Source organism: Zea mays, chromosome 10 (assembly GCF_902167145.1).
Source record: "Zea mays cultivar B73 chromosome 10, Zm-B73-REFERENCE-NAM-5.0, whole genome shotgun sequence".
In the NCBI taxonomy this organism is placed as follows: Eukaryota; Viridiplantae; Streptophyta; class Magnoliopsida; order Poales; family Poaceae; genus Zea; species Zea mays.
In genome coordinates this window covers 87,493,956-87,511,276 of record NC_050105.1, presented here as the reverse complement: position 1 = coordinate 87,511,276, position 17,321 = coordinate 87,493,956, and the positions used below count along the sequence as shown (strand labels likewise).

General features: G+C 43.2%; 1 protein-coding gene across 1 annotated transcript; it reads left to right on the top strand.

Moving 5' to 3' along the window:
- Positions 1-15,467: 15,467 nt before the first annotated feature.
- LOC103641348 (peroxidase 2-like) lies at positions 15,468-17,097 on the top strand. Its single transcript, XM_008664700.3, has 2 exons — positions 15,468-15,914; positions 16,159-17,097. The coding sequence occupies exons 1-2, from the start codon at positions 15,657-15,659 to the stop codon at positions 16,915-16,917; spliced, it is 1,017 nt and encodes a 338-aa protein (XP_008662922.1). The 5' UTR covers positions 15,468-15,656; the 3' UTR covers positions 16,918-17,097.
- The last annotated feature ends 224 nt before the right edge of the window (positions 17,098-17,321 follow it).

Genomic DNA, 17,321 nt, shown 5'->3' with positions numbered 1-17,321 from the left:
TTTATTTTTTTATTTTGGCAACCAAACTTTTTGTGGTACGTTCCTACACTATGTAGACCTACATGTACCATTTTGAGACAATTATAACAATGTTTTCAATAGCTAGTAGATTTAGTTCGTTTATTTGAATTTCTTCGGAAAATTCAGATTTGAACTGCAGGTCACTCGAAACTTGGATAATCGTGCATGCAAAAATGATACACATGTTATTTAGCACAAGTTACGACCGATTTTAGGAGCGGATCAGAAACTTCTAGCAACATGCTCACTAAACATGGCCGTGAACTTGCCATCCACATGTTTAAAAATTGTATAAAACACAAACAAAGTCAGAAAATCATGAAACTTGTCCACGTGTCATGATATCATATATAGAGGCTGTGATAAAAATTTTAGAAAGTTTCGAGAAATCTGTGTTACACTATGTGTAGAAACCTAAGAGATCCACACATGAAATCATAGAGTTTCAATGTAGATCGCATAGGTTTCTACACATACTGCCTCACAACTTTCTCGAAACATTCTTAAATTTTTATCACAGCCTCTACATATGGTATCATGACATGTGGACAAGTTTCATGATTTTCTGACTATGTTTGTGTTTTATACAATTTTCAAACAGTTGCATGGCAAGTTCACGACCATGTTTAGTGAGCTTGGTGCTCGAAGTTTCCGTTCCGCTCCTGAAATTGGTCGTACCTTGTGCTAAATAGCATTAATATCATTTTTGCATGCACGGTTTTCCAAGTTACGAGTGACTTGCAGTTCAAATCTGAATTATCTAAAAAAATCTATTAAACGAACTAAATCCAATAGTTATAGGAAACACTTTTATAATTGTGCCAAAATTGTACATGTAGGTCTACATAGTGTGGAAACATAACACAAAAAGTTTGGTAAGGAAAATAAAAAAATAAAAATATACTGTGCCGAGTGTCTAAGGATGGCACTCGGCAAAGACTTTTGTGCCGAGTGTCAGCCTTTAGGCACTCGGCAAAATACCTGAATCCTTTCTTTGCCGAGTGCCCGCTGCGGGGAACTCGGCAAAATACCTAAATCCATTGTTTGTCGAGTGCCAGATCGTGGGCACTCGGCAAAGCATATTTAAAATAAAAAAATATCTTTGCCGAGTGTCGGATCGCGGGCTCTTTGCAAAGAACTTTAACTTACCCGCGGCAGAGCCGCTCTCTCATTCATCTCCTCCTCTGTCTCGCTCGCGCCACCGTCGCTCACTCCTCTCCTCTCCCGCGCCGCCGCCGCTCTCCCCTCGCCTTGCCCACCGACGTCGCGCCCTCCGCCGTCGGCCGCGCCCTCCACCGTCGGCCGCGCCCTTCCCGCCGGTGATTTAGTTATTTTCATATTATATTGTCATATGTTATTCAGTTTATTAAATTTATGTGTGTTTATTGTCATATTATGTGTGTTTATTAAATTTATACTACATGTTTATTGAATTTTGTGAGTTTATACTACGTGTTTATATTATGTGTTTATAATGAATTATGTGTGTTTATTGAATTTAGTATGTGTGTTTATTAAATTTATACTACATGTTTATTGAATTTAGGGAGTTTATACTACGTGTGTCAATTAGATATATTTGTGGATGTCAGCCATCGTGCTGCTAGTTTTATTTGCAGGTTTTGGAAACATCCCCGTACAGGGGAGGTGCTGCCGAATTTTTTGTTGATAGGCTTGAGTTATTTTTTGCAGATGTCTTACATGTTATATTAAACTATAGTCGGTTATATATGTTAGAGGATGGAGGACCGTGAGTGGATGTACACGGGCCGTAGAGGAAGGAACGATGTCACCACTGAATGGATTAGAAAGACCGATGATTTCGTGGAACGGGCATATGACGAAGCTACTAAAGGAGCGAGTCTAGTCCCATGCCCGTGCAACAAATGTGCCAACCGGAAAAGAAAACCAAAGAAGGCCATGGTAGAACATATTTGGAAGAATGGATTTACATCGGGCTATACTCGGTGGATATTTCATGGTGAAGCGCATCGTACGAGAGAGGAGGTGCTGAGACAACGTGTCGAGGATTATGACGCGGATGCGGGGGTAGCAGATATGTTGAACGACTATCAGGAGGCACAGTACACGGGAGGATGTATGGATGACGAGCCAGAGCCGACTGCAAAGGCATTCTACGACATGTTCGACGTGGCACAGAAGCCCCTTCACGGCCAGACAAAGGTTTCTCAACTGGATGCCATTGGGCGTGTAATGGCGTTCAAGTCGCAGTACAGCATGAGTAGAGACGCATTCGATGGCATGTTGACGGTTATTGGGAGCCTGCTTCCGGATGATCACGTTCTGCCAAAGAGCATGTACGAGGCACAAAAACTCCTTCGTGCACTCAAGATGACGTATGAGCAGATTCATGCTTGTCCAAAGGGTTGCGTGCTATTTAGGAAAGAATACGCGGAGGCAAAGTACTGTCCCAGGTGTAAATCTTCTAGGTTCATGGAGGTAGACTCTGGTGATGGACAGAAGAGGCAGCTCGACATCCCCTTGACAATCCTACGACACCTTCCGTTCATACCGAGGATCCAGCGTCTGTACATGACAGAGGAATCCGTGAAACAGATGACATGGCACAAAAATGGAAAACGATACAATCCTGACAAGATGGTGCACGCATCTGATGGTGAAGCATGGAAACACTTTGATGCTATTCACCGTGAGAAAGCTGAAGAGGCTCGTAATGTACGTGTTGCACTGGCCACAGATGGGTTCAATCCCTATGGAATGAGCGCTGCCCCGTACACATGTTGGCCCGTGTTTGTTATCCCAATCAATCTCCCCCTGGTGTGTGCTTTCAAAGGCAGAATATATTCGTGTCGTTGATAATTCCCGGACACCCGGGGAATAAAATGGGCATGTACATGGAGCCTTTGATCGATGAATTGGTACGTACCTGGGAGGAAGGGGTATGGACGTATGACCGAGCTAGTACAAAGACAAACTTCAGAATGCATGTTTGGTACCAGTACTCCATGCATGACTTACCGGCGTATGGGCTATTCTGCGCCTGGTGTGTTCACGGTAAGTTCCCATGCCCAGTTTGCAAGGAAGCTCTCAGGTTCATTTAGTTGAAAAAGGGTGGCAAATATTCGTCCTTCGATAAACATCGACAATTTCTCCCTCCTGACCATCCATTCTGCCTAGACATCAAGAACTTTACGAAAGGTGTCGTAGTGATAGACCGCCCACCTGCAACGATGACTGGCGCCGAAATTCGTCAACAGATAGATGGGCTCGTGGCCAATACAGAAGTTGGTTTTGTGGGATATGGTGAGCAGCATATGTGGACACATAAGTCTAGCTTGACTCGGCTCCCCTATTATGACGACCTGCTCCTTCCACACAACATTGACGTGATGCACACTGAAAAGAATGTTGCTGAGGCACTATGGGCAACAATTATGGACATTCCTGATAAGTCAAAGGATAACGTAAAGGCAAGAGTGGATCTGGCAGCGTTATGTGATAGACCAAACCAAGAGATGAAGCCGCCAAGTGGTGGAAAGACATGGAGAAGGCCTAAGGCCGATTTCATCCTAAGCAGGGCCCAGAGGAAGGAAGTACTTCAGTGGATCAAGATGTTGATGTTCCCTGATGGGTATGCAGCTAACCTGAGTAGGGGTGAACTTATCTACTATGCGAGTCTTAGGGATGAAGAGTCATGACTTTCACATATGGATTGAACGGATTCTTCTTGCAATGGTTCGAGGCTATGTCCCTGAGCATGTCTGGCTAGCGCTTTTAGAGTTGAGCTATTTCTTCCGTCAGCTTTGTGCAAAAGAGTTATCTCGGACCGTGGTTGCAGACCTGGAAAGATTGGCACCCGTGTTACTGTGTAAGCTTGAGAAGATTTTTCCACCTAGCTTCTTCAATCCAATGCAGCATTTGATTCTTCATCTCCCCTATGAGGCACGAATGAGGGGCCCCGTGCAGGGACGTTGGTGCTATCCAATCGAGAGATGTCTAAAGACTATTCGAAAGAAATGTAGAAATAAATGCAAAATCGAGGCTTCCATTGCAGAGGCATACATTCTAGAGGAGGTGTCAAACTTCACAACAACTTATTATGGTGACAAACTGCCGAGCATGCATAATCCACCCCCTCGTTACAATGATGGAGACAATGAATCGAACCTTAGCATATTTCGAGGCCAACTCGGAAGCACAAGTGGCTCGACCACCAAGACCCTGACACATGAAGAGTGGCGGCATATCATGCTATATGTATTGACCAACCTTGAAGAGGTGACGCCATACATAGAATAATTTCTTCATGAATTCTGGCGTCGATCAAGGGACCCCACTCCACAGGAATAGGACACTCTTATTAGAAAGGGTGCGAGAAATGGGTTGCCCGATTTCATTTCCTGGTTCAAACGTAAGGTACCTGCTTAGTTTATCAAAGAGATTCAACTATGAACTCAATTTAGTGTCTTTTAACTTGCGAATACTTGCAGGGCCAAAGAGATCCGTCTATGAGTGCCGAGTTGAGACAAGTAGCCAACGACTTTTCTTATAGGGTCAAGAAATATTCTGGGTATGACGTCAATGGATACCGTTTTCGCACAACAAACTACGACAAAAGTTGGCCCAATCGAAAAACAACGTGTTCTAGAGTCTTTACGCCCGGCCTTGACGATGTCGATTATTTTGGACGAATGGAAGAAATATATGAGCTCAATTTTTATGGTTCCAAACCTCTTACTCCAGTGATATTCAAATGTCATTGGTTTGGCCCTCAAGTGACGAGACGGACACATTCTAATCTTGGGATAGTCGAAATTCGACAAGATTCCACCTTACCAGGAGACGATGTCTATATCGTGGCCCAACAGGCCACACAAGTGTATTATCTCACATATGTGTGCCAAATGAAAGAACATCTTAAGGGTTGGGATGTTGTGTATAAGGTATCGCCGCACGGGAGGTTACCTGTTCCTAACGATGAAGATTATAACTTAGACCCGGACACATATGATGGAGAGTTCTTCCAAGAAGATGGGCTAGAAGGGCGATTTGAGATAGACTTAACCGAAGCTATCGGAATGGACGTAGATATTGAAATGGTTGTTGATGAGGAGGATGATGAGGTGCAAAATGATAATGACTTAGTAATCCTTGAAGGCAATGACATTAATGACGAACTTGCGTCTTCCGATGGTGTTGAGATTGAAATGGTTGATAGTGATGATGAGAGTTATGATCCGGCTAACCCCGACACATATGAAGATTATTTTTAACGTAATGCTTTATGACTTTTTATTTCGCACCTATTTTTAAATATATCTTTTTATATGTGCTTATTTGTTTACTCTTAATTGCAGGTTTTTGGACAAATATGGTGGGCGGTTGGCTGAGGAGGAGGAGGAGGGGGAGGAGGAGGAGCAGGACGGCGGATGAGGCAGAGCAGGACGATGCACAGCAGGCGGCGTAGCAGGATGACCTTGTCCGGCAGCAGGCGGCGCAACAGGACGACGACGAAGCTCAGCAGACCGCCTCAGGTTCTGGCGCCTCAGGTTTCAGGAGCATCTACCTGCGAGGTCCCGAGAGTCTCCCTCAGCGTCCCATACTTCGGGACAGGCGGCCGCTGATTCGGCCGGATGGGGAGAGGCATGTAATTTTATGTTCTTCATTCTTGTTCATATTATGTGTTCAAAATCATAATATAAACTAATACTTTTTATTTATCACTTGGACAGGTCTTGGACGGTTGTGGATTATGCTGGGGGTCATCGTCGCCTCCCCAATGGCATCCTTGGCCTGCTATGCAGGGAACACTTACCTGGATTGGTTGAGTACGCTGGAGTGACGGGCCTAGCCTACACCTTCGACCACTACGCCGTCGCCCCCGATGCAGTAGACCGGGACGACCGGGAATTCAATAACAAGGTGGAGAGGGTGAAGCAAGAGCTGTGGGAAAGTCTTAGTATAATGTAAAATATGTCGCATTCGTTGCAAATTCTTGAAATAATGTATGGATACATCGTTTTTGTATGCAGGATTTCTTCATATGCGAGGCTGGATACGAGGCTAGGGCGGATGTGGTGGCCACCACGAGCTGTAAGAAGCTCGTCGTGGAGATGCACTATAAGGCCCGAATCCAGGCCATCGTCAGCTACCACGGCTCCGTCCTTGGGGACAAGGTGACCAAGCAGCAAGCCCGAACCATGTCGTTGACCAGGGACCAATACCTGTAGGTAAAGTCATGCATGTTTGCTACCAGTACTCCATGCATGAATTTTATTTTATCTTCTGATATGCACTTTACGTGTTTACTTTGTAGATGATTCCATATTGGTGCGCCGCACATCCTCTGTGTTGGGAGCAGATGGTGGATAGGTGGTGTTCGGCTGAGTGGGACGAGGCGCACAATGCTAGCCGGGAACGGCGTATGATGATGCAAGGTCCCTCCCACCACCAAGGCAGCTGGAGCCTAGGTCAATATGCAGAAGCATGGGTAAGCCCTCTTTTTTATTTAGGTATATAGCACTTGATTAGATATTATTTCTAACTATCTCTTTGGTTTTCTTGCAGTCGGTGTCACATGGTGGCCGGCCTTGCTCCATCTTCTCGGCCTATGCTATGGCCCATAAGGTCAAGGCGACGTCCGACGTCACCTACAACCCGAATGACGGGCCCGAGGCCTACACCAACCCCACCGTCTACAGCCGCCTTCATGACTACACCGCCAAGGCGCAGGAGGTCCATGGCCCAGAATATGATCCGAGCACCGAGCAGATCGACCCTGATGTGCTCATGAGGGTCGGAGGAGGCAAGAGACATGGGCGGTACTGGATTGTCGACGGGGCAATCGACTCATCCTCCACTCCCACTCTGTCTCAGGTGCGAGCAAGGAGCATGGGCTCGAGTCCAACCATACGACCTCGGCACGACAGCTCACAGCATCGCATACAGCAACTCGAGGTTAATGCTTCTGTAACTCGTCCTTCCTTGAGTTATATACCTTCTCTTTGAGTTACTATAATGTTGGCTTGTAATATTACAGACCCAACTAGAAGAAGAGAGGAGGGAACGTCAAGAGATGGAGGCGAGGATAATGGCGGAGCGGGAGGCGGAGCTGGAGGCTCGCCTAGCGGCTGATCAGAGGATGGCGGAGATGTTCCAGTACATGCAGAGCCTTGGCGCCGCACAGGGTTTCGCTCCGCCACCTCCATTGTTCCCTGCAGTTGACCCTGCTCTGTTCCATACTCCTGTGAGTATCAAAATTGTAGTTACATGTTGGTAATGCATCTAGTATAACACATGCAATCTCTTCTCCGTGCAGGGCCAATCTGGGGCGGCATCCAACAACCCTCATGAAGGGTACAGCCCAACGCAGCACCAGTCCAACCGCCCACCTTCATGAGAGTTATGTTTTTAGTGTTTCGAACACAAAACTTATGTTGAATACTTGTCAGAGCTTGTGAACTTGTGTTGATAGTTCTGAACTTCTATTAATACTGTTTGTGTTGAGAACCTCTCAACTTATGTTGAATACTTATGTCAGAATTTGTGTTAATACTGTTTGTGTTGGCTTTATATGTCTGTGATGATCTGTGATGTATATATGTGATATCTGTGAAATATCTTTTGTTTGTTTGGATGGAATATGGAAAACAAATTAAAAAGGTGTGTACTGGTCACTTTGCCGAGTGTAACACTCGGCAAAGCACCTCTTTGCCGAGTGTCAGAACCATAGCACTCAGCAAAGAACCAAGACCTGGGCACCGGTATAGGTTCTTTGCCGAGTGTAATGGCTCTGGCACTCGGCAAAGAAGCACGCTTTGCCGAGCGCCATACCAAGCACTCGGCAAAGTACCTAACATGGGGACCCCTCTGGCGGATTCTTTGTCGAGTGCTGTCAGGCAGACACTCGGCAAAGGTAACTCCTTTGCCGAGTGTCACCTGAGACACTCGGCAAAGACGCAGTCTTCGTCACCCGGCGTCGTAATGGCTGCTTTTCTTTGCCGAGTGTTCTCTGGCACTCGGCAAACCACTTTGCCGAGTGCCCGAGAAAAAGTACTCGGCAAACAAGGCTTTGTCGATGCACTGTGTGCCGAGCCCTCTTTGCCGAGTGCGACACTCGGCAAAGACTTTGCCGAGTGTTTTTAAGGCTTTGCCGAGTGCTTCAGGCACTCAACAAAGCCGTCGATTTCGGTAGTGGTTATATGCATAATCACGCCAGAGCAGAACTGAAGAACGTACATAACTGAACAAAAATAGTCGATGCATTGAAGTACTAGGTATATGCTGCAAATATCATAAAAACTGCATAAAAATTCATAAACCATTGCAGATAGATGCATAATCACACCAGAACACAAATGATAAAGTGCATAACTAGCATATATAAATATGTCCATCTAAAACATATCTGGAACGACATATCTAGGATTTTGCTAAGAGCGCATATGGACAAAAGTATTATCTGAATGCTAACATAAGCCAACAGACCAATATGTACATCAACACCATTCAGTGACAGTACCCTAAACTAGGCTAGTACTGAAATAACTTGAAGCCAACAAAAGCCAACAGACCATCATGTTCAGACTACCATTCAGTGAGAGTAAACTATACTAGGCTACTACTGAGAGAACATGAATCTATCCAGACGTGAAACCATGTAGCTGTTTCTGTTTAGTCGATGGAATATTATGTACTGCAGTACAAGAGAGCGAATGTCCTCTTAATTATCCTGCAAACCAATATAAGGAAAAGGTGAGTTAGACATAACTACACATACATTATGCCATAACAAAAAAAAGACTATCTATATATTATGTACCGGATCAATGACTGCATTGATAGCTCCATCCATGTAGTCGTAGTGCTGCATGTATCTCATAACAAAGAATCCACAATCATTAGACCCCAATTTCATTGTTGGGCAGTAATTCAAGAGTTCAATAGGGTACTTCAAAAAAGCAGGGAGGGCTGATCTTGGTCGAGCATTTTGTATGGCTAGATTGAGCCTACTCATTATTAACCTGGTCCATGAAACCTTCCTATCACCCATATCCATAGGTATACAATGGTAATTCTTCCAGATAGTCCCACCCATCTCTGGTCCATATGGGTTGGAATCTAACACATGTATGCGTCCAATCTGAAGATTAACAACATACAATGTCCAATGTCTAGAACGTAGCATGGGTACCATTATCTGCATGTAAAAAAATGGAAATAAAAAATGTTGAATACACTATGGTTGATATGCATGATTTGATTGAAATTTAAATGCAGCAAAATGCAGTGAGAGTGTGATGGGTCAGGGAACAGAAATTTATTGATTTGTACTCATCCAGCTGCTTGAAGGAAGGCAGTGTCTTCAAGAGGTAACTCTCCAAAACTGAAGGGTCAAATGGACGAGGAGACTTACTATGTTGCTTCTGCTCCTCAAAGTTCAATATAGCCTAATAGGATAGAGTAGTATTATGTATTTTCCATATATGCTATGCATTTAAAAAAGTGGTATAAATGTAGAAGTCATACCCCAACATTAACATCTAGAATGAGCTAGTGAGCATTCAGTGGAGGAATATGTTTAGAACAGTCATCGCGGACACACTCAATGAAGCATTGCATAAACACGTTGTCGAGACACGCGCCATCAGCAAAAGATTATTGTATGTCACGACAATTGGCACGATGTTCACCAAAGTCAATTATATTTCTACAAATGAAAAGATTGAACATACAACAACGAAAACAACTGTTATTTGTATATATGAGATACATAATTACATAATATATCTGCAATTTGAACATTGAATTTAAGCTACTAAATGGGAATAATGATTTATTGCCTTCAAACATTGAATAAAACTTAACAGTATCTATACCATTGCCATGATGTTGATCAATCAGAATAAATAAGAATTAAACATTATGCCAAGTAAAACAATTTGAAAAGTATGTACCTGTCCAATTCAATGACCTTAGAACACAAGTAGGCCCGAAGAGCGCGAGTACATTCTAATTCAGATAGGAAGATGTCTGGTGCACAAACACTCCCAATAGGAGTCTTGTCAAATACTGGGCCAGAGTCATGGTCAACTATGCCACCTGGCACTATCTGACCTTGCTGCACAAAAAAGGTGAAGTATACGTTAATCATAATATGTAAACATGAAATGCACGCTATCAAGACAGAAAATATATATAAGTTAAGCTTAAATACTAATAGTATTAGGTGTAACAGATTCATCAGCCCGAAGAACCTCGTCAATCAACTCTCCAAATGTAGCAGCTAGCTTGGACTGCTTTGTACCAATATTATTCAAACATTGCTTGATATTGGCAAATATTTTGCCAACCTCTAAGTCATAATCAATCAACTTAGCTTGGAACTTCTGGTGTTGATGTACAGGAAGCATCTAGATCTTATTTGCCATCAGGTCTTGCATAAGAGGCAGTTGGATGTTTATATTGGGAAGTCGACCATGTTCATTTGGGTCTTCATCAACTGTTTCTGGCCTCATTGGAGACTGAAGTAAAAAAATATAATAATGATATAATAAGTATGGTAAAGAAACAGACAAACAAAGAACATAGTGGGTATGTGATCTAACCTCAAGCTGACCAGTAGATGGTGATTTTGAGACATAACAAGTCTCACTGCTGCTCTGAAACTGATGAAACCGAATGAAAATTAATAATTATGTATATGGATTTACTCATGCCATGAATTGAGATCATGATATGACTACTAAAATCATTGGATTTGTAACTAGTCATAAATAACATTGTTGTAAAAAACAAAAAAAATATGATGTGATGACACCTAACATAGATGACGCCTTGTATTTTGTGCAAAATGTAAACACTACAAAAATGTGCATTAACCTAAAATTATGATAAAAGAAATGAAGACTCACAGGGCAAACACCAAATGGTTCGCCACCTTGGCGAGGCTTCCGCTTATCAGCCATTGACAACGCTCTTATGATATTCTTATTAAAATACTTTATGCGCGGAGTGCCACTTTTGTTGTTTGGAGCTGCGACATGGTGCAAGTGGTCCAAATAATACAACTACATAACATATATATATCATGAGAGTCATATACAAATGAACGTAAACACATAATATATGTATGTATTTTCAGATTGCAATTGATTAATCTAATAAAAGATTTGCCAAATTAAGTATGAAACTTACAAGCAGAACGATGGAACAGCCGTATATCATCGTCGACACATTATTAATGCTCCTATTGTGCCATTTATGTGCAGCTTCACATAGGTCACTAAAAATTAGATGGCACCAATCAATTTGAGGGAACCACTCTAATTCTTCTGTAAGTAGAACCTCATTATAAGAAATCGACCAGCTAGCTGTTGGGAATAGCAGCCGGTTGAAGAGAATAAAAAAACATCTGATAGAAAGATCATCATCCTGGCCTAGCCTCAATCTGTCCTGTAGCTTTGAAATAACAAATTCATCCTTGCTAATATTCAAGGAGGACCGAAGTGTTGCCGCATCGTTCGCTTCATCAATATTAAGTGGCTTTCCACCACCCAAATTTGGAAGACCCAATATCTGATGGACAGTCTGCTGGGTGATTTTGAGTTCTTTGTCTGGACCAATACGAAGAGTCATGTCTCTGGGGTCTAGCTTCTGCATGAGCCAACAAAGAAGTGTTCGACATCTAATTGCATCAATTGTCATGTCAAGAATACTGAAGAAGTCTTTTCTGACTATAGCTTGACGTTGCCTTTCATTCAATATCTGAATGGACGCAAGAACATCTCCTGGGTTGCATCTGATGTTGAGTCTCTGTAATGAAAAGGTAGATAGATGGATAAATATGTTAATACTTAAATATCACAATTTATGTGTTCTTATTTATACAAAGTTCTTTGGCCTATGACTGTTTTGGATTAATGAGTTAAGGTAATGTAGAAAGCTATATCTTTCAGCACATAAGGTATGTATTGTGATTATATGCATGATTAAAATATTGGAAATGATTAATTTCTGCAATGTTGTAAACTCACCTGCGTCTTATTTGGGGCATCCATTGTGATATTGCACTTCTTTTTTGGTGGCTCAAAGTCATCATCATCATCCACATTAGGCATAGGAATCTTTTTAGCATCGGCAGCAACACCCCTCTTTCTATGCTGCGGAGGATCACCATCACACTGCGTATTTGTAGGGTCTCCAATGTCAGTCGAGCGTGGAATATCAACACTGAAACGTTCTTGACTTGACTCAATGATTAAACGCTTCGGATTGGTTGGGGGTCGATCAACCTTCCGCATTATTGAAGCAGCAGCCTGCAAAGGAACAATGTAAAGCATATGTGCTTTATTGAGTTACATCAACATATACACCAATGATTATACGAACTAATTGTACACTCGACACAGTCATACCCATTATAATTCATCAATTGTGTTATATGACCCTAACAACATAAATGGTAAGTGAACAAAACATCAAAAAAATCGTATCATTGCATTGTAGAAATTGCCATATACATATATGCAAACCAACAGACTGTTAATCTAAAACAGTATTTACTCAGAAAAATATATATTTATGCAGTAGTAGTAGTTAATAAGCAGCAACATAAACATTTCTACATGACTAAAACAAAACATGCAACCAGAAGTTCAAAATTCTGCAGTTCATAACATATTAGTTTACGTGGATATTAGACCCTTACTGTGCATCTGAAACACTTTTACATAATAAAACTCTAATAATTTACTTGAAAAAAAGCAAACATCCAACTGACTGAATCACATTCTGGAATTGATGTATGTTACTAAACAAGCTCTACAAGTTCTAGACTTATGCAGTCTTGTCCCGTTTTTATCTAGAACCGTCTAAATTGTAGAGATATGCCTGTTGTTTGACCTTTCTACATATCTAGAACCACCTAAATTGTTTGGGTTGGTGACTTAAGTTGAGTATGATAAGAAAAAAGAGGTCAGTTGAGTATGATCTTTATTTCAAGATCCTTGTGGTTTTGGGGTCATTTCAGTGTTTGATTATGGTAATTAATGGGTTGATATAATTTTTGTTGCGTTCAAGTAACTATGGTCTGGGTTTGCAAATAACACAATGAAGAAATAATCTTCTACCATGTATGGTCTCAAATTGGTGATTATGGTCTCGGTTTCAACAATCATGCTTCAGTTCACTTTGTCTAACAAGAGAATGTTTTTTGTTTGTAATATTAACTGCAACCTGAGTATGAAGTAGCAAACCATGATTGATTGGTTGCCATAGTGCATAAAAAATGTGCATTCATATAAGGCATTACAGTTTGGCAATTATTCTGATTTTCTTATGATTAAATTTGATGTTCAAGGCTAGGAATACCACATACTCGGAAGTGCTGCAAATATGCTTTCAAAGAGGGAAGGAGAAGCTCCCTATCCCTACCTTATATATGAGAGTATTGTAGACTACCATATACATATATGCAAACCAACAAAATGTTCATCTAAAACAGTATTTCCTCATAAATATATATATTTATGCAGCAGTAGTAGTAGTTAATAAGCAGCAACATAAACATTTATACATGACTAAAACAAAACATGCAACCAGAAGTTCAAATATTTATTATTGCAATTTGGACATGATTGATGATCATATTTATGTGAAAATATGATCCAATAAGTATATAAAAAGTGAAATGCATTTCAGTTTATCTGAATAATAGATAGTAGCACGAAGTCATGAGCAGCACACTTGCTTCCACATCAAAATATCAACCACTACTTCATAAAGGTATGTATAATTCACATCATTGCATATATCTTCACCCACACAATTTGAGCATTCAATGAGTCTAAAACAATAGGTCTGTGAACCTTTATCAAAGCTACAGGCTCTATGATAAAAAACTAAAACATAATCACACAAGAACAGTAAGATCAATTTAATATCAAATTCTCTTATGAAAGCTACTATGGGTGTAGGCGTTCTGACCTCCTGTCTGAAAAAACCTAGGAAATTAAAGTAGAGGACGACCGTTGGTGGGCGTGTAAAATACCGATGTGACGCGGTGGCGGAGGATTGACAGCAGCGGTCAGCTCGACGACACTGTCAACGGCGATGCCGATTAGGGTTGAGTTCGCGCGGGGACAAATGAAGGCGATTCGCACTGCCGGAGGGGAGGAAGGAGATTAGGAAGTTGCATTGTAAGGCATAAATTTAACAGAGGAACTCGAGCACCTTGGAATCCGGATGACAGATCGTCCGCGGACGTATACCAATGTGACGCGGGGCGCGGAGGATTGATAGCGGCAGTGGCTCGACGATACTGTCAGCGGCGGCGGCGATTGAAGTTGAGGGCGTGCGACGGCGGAGGACGGCGAATCGCGCTGGCGGGAGAGGATGAAGACGAATCGCCATGGCGACGCCTGAAGAATCGCGGCGAGTCGGCCAGGAAGGTTGACCAAGCGGGGGTTAGGGTATTGAAATGTTTGACCGCGTGGGAAGTGGGGTAGTGGGCCAATTCCTGTATTTCTGGAACGTGGGTCGGCTGAAGTAGTTACGCTAAATCGCTATTGTGTATAAACAGGAGAATGGAATAACGTAAACATGTGTTGACTAAAGAAGATATGGTTGACCACGTGGAAAGTGGGCCTAAGCCGCTTTGTCTGGAACGAGGGCTCGCGGTTGTTACTCTGTTTACGCTAAAGTGGTTTTCCGTTTACGCTAAATCAGTTCGCTTGCATAAAAAGTGATCGGACGTGGGCTTAAACGGATTTGCAGATTTGATTGTTGGAGTTCTCCACAGTTATATAGAGCCCAGGGCTCTTAATAGAAATATATATATATATACCACCAATAAAGAATATTTTAGTATAATCATATTGAGACCTTACTAACGCGTGCCAGCAGATAAAAGCTCTGCTATCCATTTGGTTGTTCGGTTTTGTGGTTCATGTAGTAGTATATTAATTATATATACCACAGATTACCAGTAGTAGTGCTTTCAAAGGAATTATCTAGAGATTTTATTGGACTCGATCATTATTTGGAACCTATTATGCCTTGTCCAATGTCCACTCACTCTCTCTGTAGAGAGGGCGTTGACGTACGCCAGCATGCAGTTGAGTCGACCACACAACCGGCCTAAATATTAGTCGATGATGGAATGGGTCATGTCCTAACAAATCTCCATATCACCGATTTTATTGTTCCCGAACGAAGAAATTAGCCAGCACGCATATATATTCTGCTTGTTGATCAAGTGGAAAACTGGCAATGTCAACAACACGCCTTTGCAATTGAATCGCCAGCTACGATTCCAGCGTTCGTGTACCAGCTAACGACCTCCCAACAGCATAATTGTTGCAGCTAGCGAACATGATAACCGATTTTTTTATTTTTTTAAAAAAATACTAATAAAGCCATGCGTTCATCTCTATAAATACCCTAGCTAATTAACTTGGTGTCTCGCATTGCCACCACTCCAAGCATTTACGTCTCTTTCCCCAGGCTAGCTAGAGCGCAACTTTGCTTGTAGCTTGCTAGCAGCTTTCTAAGATCTTGGGTATAAGTTAATAATATACGATCGAGGATCAAAGAGAGCTAGCTAGGCGAGATATATAACTATAAGCGCGCTGAAGAACTAAGCAGCGCATATCATGGCGATGCTGATGATGACGTGGACGTGGACATGCAACGCCAAGCTGCTGCTGATGACGCTCGTCTTCGCTGCTGCGCTGAGCGCGACGGTGACGACGTCGCGGGCGCAGTCGCCGCCGCTGCAGTACAACTTCTACGGCGCGTCGTGCCCGCAGGCGGAGGCGACGGTCCGCAACGTCACCGAGGGGATCATCGCCAACGACCGCACCATGGGCGCCGCCTTCATGCGTCTCTTCTTCCACGACTGCTTCGTCAGGGTATGTATAGCTAGCAAAAAATTATATTGATCATCCTCGATTATCTTGCATTGATACTAAAGCTAGCTAGGACATTTTGATGCATGCATCACGTACGTACGTACACGTATATATAGTATGCTAACGATATATACTAGTAATACTGTCAACATCACGTACGTACGTACACGTATGAGCAGTACGTAGTAAACACTATATATAGTATGCTAACGATGCACGGCTCCCCGGCGGCTTTAATTTGCAGGGCTGCGACGCCTCCATACTGCTGGACCCGACCAGCAGCAACACGCAGGTGGAGAAGAAGGCGATCGCGCTGCGCGGGTACGCGGCCGTGAACACGATCAAGGCGGCGGTGGAGGCGGTGTGCCCCGGGGTGGTCTCCTGCGCCGACATCCTGGCGTTCGCGGCGCGGGACACGGCCGTCGTCTCCGGCGGCTTCGCCGGCTTCGGCATGCCCTCGGGCCGCCGCGACGGGGTGGTCTCCAGCTTCATCGAGGTGCTGCAGAACATCCCGTCCCCGACCTTCAAGCTCCCCGACCTCGTCAGCAACTTCGCCAAGAAGGGACTCGACGTGGACGACCTCGTCACGCTCTCCGCCGCGCACTCCTTCGGCCAGGCGCACTGCTCCTTCGTCAACGGCCGCCTCTACCCCACCGTCGACCCCACCATGAACGCCACCTACGCCGCCGGGCTCAAGACGGTGTGCCCGCCGCCTGGCAGCGGCGGCGGCGACCCGGTCATCAGCAACAACCGGGTCACGGACCCCAACGCGCTCAGCAACCAGTTCTACAGCAACCTGATGACCGGGCAGGTGCTCTTCGTCTCGGACCAGCAGCTCATGAACACCACCTACACGGCGGCCAAGGTGGCCAACAACTCCGCCGATTCTGCCGCCTGGATGACCCAGTTCCAAACGGCGCTGCTCAAGATGGGCAGCATCCAGGTGCTCACCGGGACGGCCGGCCAGGTCAGGAAGTACTGCAACGTCGTCAACAGCAGCTAACAGATTCTCGGCCGGCTCGGATCACTAGCTAGCCTGTGCAAGTACAACTGGTTCTAATCAAAATAGAACACAGTTATTACATGTTTCTTAACTATTTATTCATTATATATAATACTATGTACTTCCTTCATCTTAAATTATAAGACATTTTTCCTTTCTATATATTCGTAGTTTTTGCTATGTGATTAGATATACATTAAGTCCAGATATATACGATTATATTATCCAATATATAATAATTCTACACGTCTAGCAACTGCCTTTGCAAACTGAACCCAGAAGTAGCTAGACTCGAATGAGGCAACCACTATCAATTCTAACAGATCGAGACGATATGAACAAATAGAACCATAATAATTCTGAACCGCTTGTATGATTCAACATACAAATAGTCACAACAACTG

What these genes read in the sequence shown, in the direction of transcription:
- LOC103641348 (XM_008664700.3), top strand. Translation starts at nt 15,657, where the DNA reads ATGGCGATGCTGATGATGACGTGGACGTGGACATGCAACGCCAAGCTG. An exon ending in TCCACGACTGCTTCGTCAGG is followed by an intron (nt 15,915 to 16,158) that starts GTATGTATAGCT and finishes TTTAATTTGCAG; the next exon opens with GGCTGCGACGCCTCCATACT.